This window comes from Alosa pseudoharengus, unplaced genomic scaffold (assembly GCF_046254945.1).
Source record: "Alosa pseudoharengus isolate Yale_2024_CS ecotype anadromous, Long Island Sound unplaced genomic scaffold, YU_APseudo_1.1 YU_APseudo_1.1_scf_11, whole genome shotgun sequence".
NCBI classification, from domain to species: Eukaryota; Metazoa; Chordata; class Actinopteri; order Clupeiformes; family Clupeidae; genus Alosa; species Alosa pseudoharengus.
This window is the reverse complement of record NW_027468576.1, coordinates 11,525,783-11,530,782: the sequence shown is the minus strand read 5'-3', so window position 1 is coordinate 11,530,782 and position 5,000 is coordinate 11,525,783. Positions and strand designations below refer to the sequence as shown.

Sequence of the window (5,000 nt, the reverse complement as noted above, 5' to 3'; positions counted from 1 at the left end):
TTCTTTGTTTACAACCACTAATTATAAGATATGTTTTGCAAACATTGACAACAAACATATACAATAATGTTTTATCTAAATAAATTAAGAAATTGAGATGCTAAAGGTGATGCTCTAGATTTGCATGCATACCTCCCATTGCATTCTTTTGTGTGAATGTGTCTGTCTCTGTGACAGCCTCACAGAGGTCTGTGTTTGGAGTCTGACCTTTCGTGTTCTCCATTGAGCATGTACAAGATTAAGCCCATTATGTGCACTTGAAAGGCCATAGCGAATGGCCAAGTGAATGTGTTCTTGTTCTGTGTTATGAAAAGAAGTGAAATGTAAATAGACGGTGCGCAGGCTCAGCTTACCGACTTGTAGACAAGGCGAGCACAGAAAACAAATGTCAGCCTTGTGCCTTGAGTTATGACATGTCAGCCACAGGGAGTTCTTTTCAAATTAAGTGTACTTAAAGATGGATGAAAAATGCAACGGTCCAACTGCACCTCTTTTGCCATTTTTTTCTGTTTTTTTGTCAGTTAATAATTGTGCATAGGTTGTTAAAACTTACTTCCACCATTTTGTCAAACAGACATGTGGAAATAAGCTCTGTGCCCTCCATTTTGTCTTTTCCCAGTCACAGTACACAAACCTGACTCTGCTCAACATGGATCAGAACATCCAAAATGGCGGCTCCACCTCCACGAGCCCCTACAACAATGACCATGCGCAGAACAACGTGGCGGCTCCGTCACCCTACGCCCAGCCCAGCTCTACCTTCGAGGCGCTGTCCCCGTCCCCAGCCATCCCCTCCAACACAGACTACGCCGGACCACACACCTTCGACGTGTCCTTTCAGCAGTCCAGCACAGCCAAGTCAGCCACTTGGACGGTAAGCACCCACTCTCTACTGTCCTTACCCCCACACCAGAATACACTTTCATCAGCGGAAACTGGAACTGCACAATTAATGGATTTTTAATCCAAATTGCAATTTGAACTAATGCATTTAGCTAATCGTAAAGGCTGCAATTAATCATGTGACACCTATGATTTCTATATTCATGTCGTCCTCCTTGTGTGACAGACAGTGAAACTTACCTAACAGGAGTGCAGTGTTTCTCATGCACAGTAAGGAGTGCTCACCAATCAGAAGTGGCTCAACTTAAAGTGAACTTAAGCTTGACTTTCAAAAATGTTATTGCAAATCAAATAGCAATCCCAATATCTATCAGAAAACTTGCAATAAGATATTTTCTCCAAATTATGCAGCCCTAGTGGAAACTTACATGAAAACATATCAGTGAAAACTGTAGTTATGTACACAGGCACACATATTTCGCACATTTTGTTGATTGCACATTAAGCATTGGACCATAGTGACCTTCCCCCTGTAAAATACGTTTATGAAAGCACTTGATCTCCCCATCAGGGCCCCTCGCGTCTCTGCCAAAGGCAGGGGATAAAGACTCAAGCCGATTAGCTGAGCAGCCTGTGAGCTGAAAGCTTTATCTGCGGGATCTCTGCTTAAGGCACTCTTGTGATGTATATATGAAAGTCTTCAATTACTGGTGTACACCTGGCAGGGGTGAGGGCCTGTGTGCAATGCCAAACGGCGCCCACACTGCTGTGTGTTTGAGTGGCTGTAAGACTCACACTCGCAAGGCCCTGTTCAAGAACTTGTGCTTTTATGTTGAAGATCTGTTTTTCTGTTGAAGGGCAGTTTTTCTGATGTAGGTATTAAGTAAATGCAGTTCAAAATGTTTTGTCTGCATTGTCTGACATTCCCCTGCACAGCATGCAGAACTTTGCCATCTCACATAACGGGCAAGTTCAAAGAATATTTTGATATCGGCGCCCCCTGCTGGCCGACGGCTGCCGCGCGCTACATAACAGTAGCTGGAATAGCGAAAGTAAAGCGTGAAACACCACTACCCACTGCAGCCGTTGTCCCATATATGGCATAACAGTTGGAGCGATGTGGCATAAACAAACACCACTTGGTACAAAGCGGCACGAGGGAACTGACTAAACCAGATAGTCGAGGTGTCATCGAGTCACGGCGACAGCGATTGCATCACAGCTCCATCTGTGTGTGACTAGTATGTGATTGTTTGTGTAAAGAGTGACTGCATCACAGCGTCACCATAAATCACTGGCTGAGTCAAGCTGGTCAGTCTGAGAGAGTGCAGCGCCCCCTAGTGTTTAGTGGGATTAGCGGTTCAATCAGCTTCCACCTGCAGATGGAGACATGCAGGTGGGAAACTCCTGCAGTGACGTCTAGAGCTCTAGCAGCTGTAAATAGATTGCACTATTATATCAGGCTATTGGGACAGGAAAAGGGAAGTAGTGCAAGGGCACTATGCTCTGCGCATACACTCATTCACTACATATTGCGGAATATAATATTCACTTTAGTGCACTATGTATTGGGTGGAGGTTCCGCACACAGGGTTAAAGTATTTTTCAGTTCCTTAACGAGACGCATGGTTTCATTCCTCGTTACAGGATCTGATATTTAGTCCTCCTCTTTAAAGCGAGTTGGTCCCCGACTTGGCAGAGGGACAGGTTCCCAAACCTCTGGACTCATTGCATCAACCCAAACGGCTGACTTTGTAGAGAGGAGTGTGTCTCAGGATGTTTTCGAGCAGCCGCTCGTCACCTATTGGCTGCATGACACTGTGGGATTGTGACATTCACCTAATTCCCACAAACAACCCTCCCCGTTTTCATGGCCCAAAAAAACAGAAGTGTCTTGTCTGTCAGATTCATAAATACATTTTATTTGGAAGTGCAATGGGGTGGAGTGTGAGAACGGCACACCTTTAAGGACTGAGGTCGCCTGCTCTCTTTTGTCTCCCAGAGGCGAGAATAACAGCCACAGTGTGCGGTCACACAGTTTATTATGCCAAAGGACAGTTAACTGATTTATGAAGTTTTAGAGTCATTGGACCATCATTTGTGATTATTGTCTACAATTAGATCAATTAGAGGATACAAATCCTTTAACGTCTCATTTTATACTGGGAAGACATGAGTCTTAACAATGGCAGTTTCCTCATATCCATGTCTATGGAGATGTGGGTGTAGCATACACATAGACACAGATACAGATACACACACACAAACACACACACACACACCACCCACACACACACACCTTGTCACTGTTTTCCCAGAACTGCCCACCTTTTCCATCAAACACATTGATGATCTTATCTCGACTGTGTCTTGTATTTCTCCTGAAGTGATTTCCCCAGATGAAGCAACATCGCCTCACTTCTCGTTGCACTCCACTTAGTTTTACTTTCTTCTCATGTGTCAGTGGCAGTTTGACCTCAATCAGCTGGGTTTTTTTGTGAGCTTTGGCTGAACAAACACACACACACACACACACACACACACACACACACACACACACACACACACACACACATCCTTTTGCTCATGTTACTACTTATCTGGGGGTCAGTGGCCTGTGGTGTCTCATGTTCAGCGTGCTTTTGGAGTGCTTGTGTTTGGGGGAGCGCGAGGGCCAGCCCGTGGCCCTAATGCTAGGGTATTAACGGAATGGATTGATAATGCTCGTGTAAATAGCATGCGCCTCTCTCCCCAATCCGGACGTGCTTTAGAGAGAGCGGGAGGCGAGGGGTGCAGCGCAGTGCAGCTTTCCCTTGTTCCCTTTCTCTCCACGCTCAATGGCCTCAGCTCACGTTGCCTGGCCCAGGCGCAAGGAGGAGGAAGAGGAGGAGAGGAAGAGGAGGAGAAGGAAGAGAACGTGCGAGGGGGAGGGAGGGAGGGAGGGAGGAGGGCTGCCTCACCAAGCGCTCAAAGACACGAGTGTTCCAGCAAAATGCGGCAAGACACAGCTTGCCCCTGGAACATCTGCAAGCCCATCCCATCCCTCACGAGATGGAGCTGAGACTTGTTTGTGTCACGCAGCCTGTCGAGACTCGCCCAGCTCCGCCGCACAAGCCCTCAAAACCTGAAGCAGGCGGGGCGGCGATGGTGGTGTGTGGAGGGAGGAAAAGCTGAAGGGTGGTGGAGAGAGAGAAAGAGAGAGAGAAAGAAAGAAAAGAAAACATAAATCCAGGATTGAAGAGATTGTTGAGATGGGAAGTGATGCCTGTGTAATGGGTCTCATGCCGAAGTTCTATTATGTGTGAGTTTTGCTCCTGCTCTTGGTAAACAATGGGAGAGATTACCTGTACTGCGCTCGACTGGGGGAGCCACAGCAGCCCGGGACAGAGATGCACTCTGGGAAGCGTTCAAAGACAAATGATCTGTCTCCATAAACACCGCTAGACTTGGCTGTCCCCTGCACCCATAATCTCCCATCTGAATAGTTCCTCATGGTTCAGCATTGTGAGTTGTTTTTGATGTGAAGCATCATTAGATGCCCTTCATTTACTTTCCACTTACACCCATAGGTCATTAGAGCATCTATGAGGTAATGCAATACTTTACACCCCTCTCTGCTGGCTTTTCATGGATCGGCCTGTGGTATGCAGAGAAATGGTAGGTTCATGAAAAGAACTGCACAGATCCAGAAAGCGAGGTGGAAGTATTCTTCGCCTCGCTTAGGGCAGCCATTGAGTCAGGCGAAGGGAAGGACGGGGGGGGGGGGGTTGCAGGGAATCCAGGGTAATTACAGCAAAGCCGCCCATTCCTTTCCCTGGGAAGGGATCGCGTTCCCCGAGCCGTATCATTTAATCACAGGGCGTTCAGCCATGGAAGCGCGCGCACACACCAGAGCACAGCACAGCACGCACTCCTCCGTCCACTCCTGTTACTGGTGCAACCGGAGAAGGCCACTACAGGTGATGGACAGGAAGGAGGATGAGGAGAGAGGAAATGTAGACGATGGACGTATCGCACACACCACACCGCCCTGACCAACTAGTCTCGGCCACAGGCACTGGACTCCGCTTGCCTTTCTGGTGCTGTTCTGGTGCTGTCCATGAAGGCACTCTTGGTGTGGTCAGATTAGTGTTGTCGGTGTTGTGCTGTTTCTTGGA

At 47.5% G+C, this 5,000-nt stretch overlaps 1 protein-coding gene across 5 annotated transcripts in view; it reads left to right on the top strand.

The window, feature by feature from the left end:
- LOC143116714 (tumor protein 63-like) overlaps window positions 1–5,000 on the top strand; it is a 30,084-nt gene that overhangs the window by 7,712 nt on the left and 17,372 nt on the right. For all 5 annotated transcript variants that reach the window (XM_076278010.1, XM_076278008.1, XM_076278009.1 and 2 more), the window contains exon 2: window positions 620–874. In XM_076278010.1, the coding sequence (XP_076134125.1) occupies window positions 620–874 (255 nt within the window). The remainder of the gene's footprint in view (window positions 1–619; window positions 875–5,000) is intronic.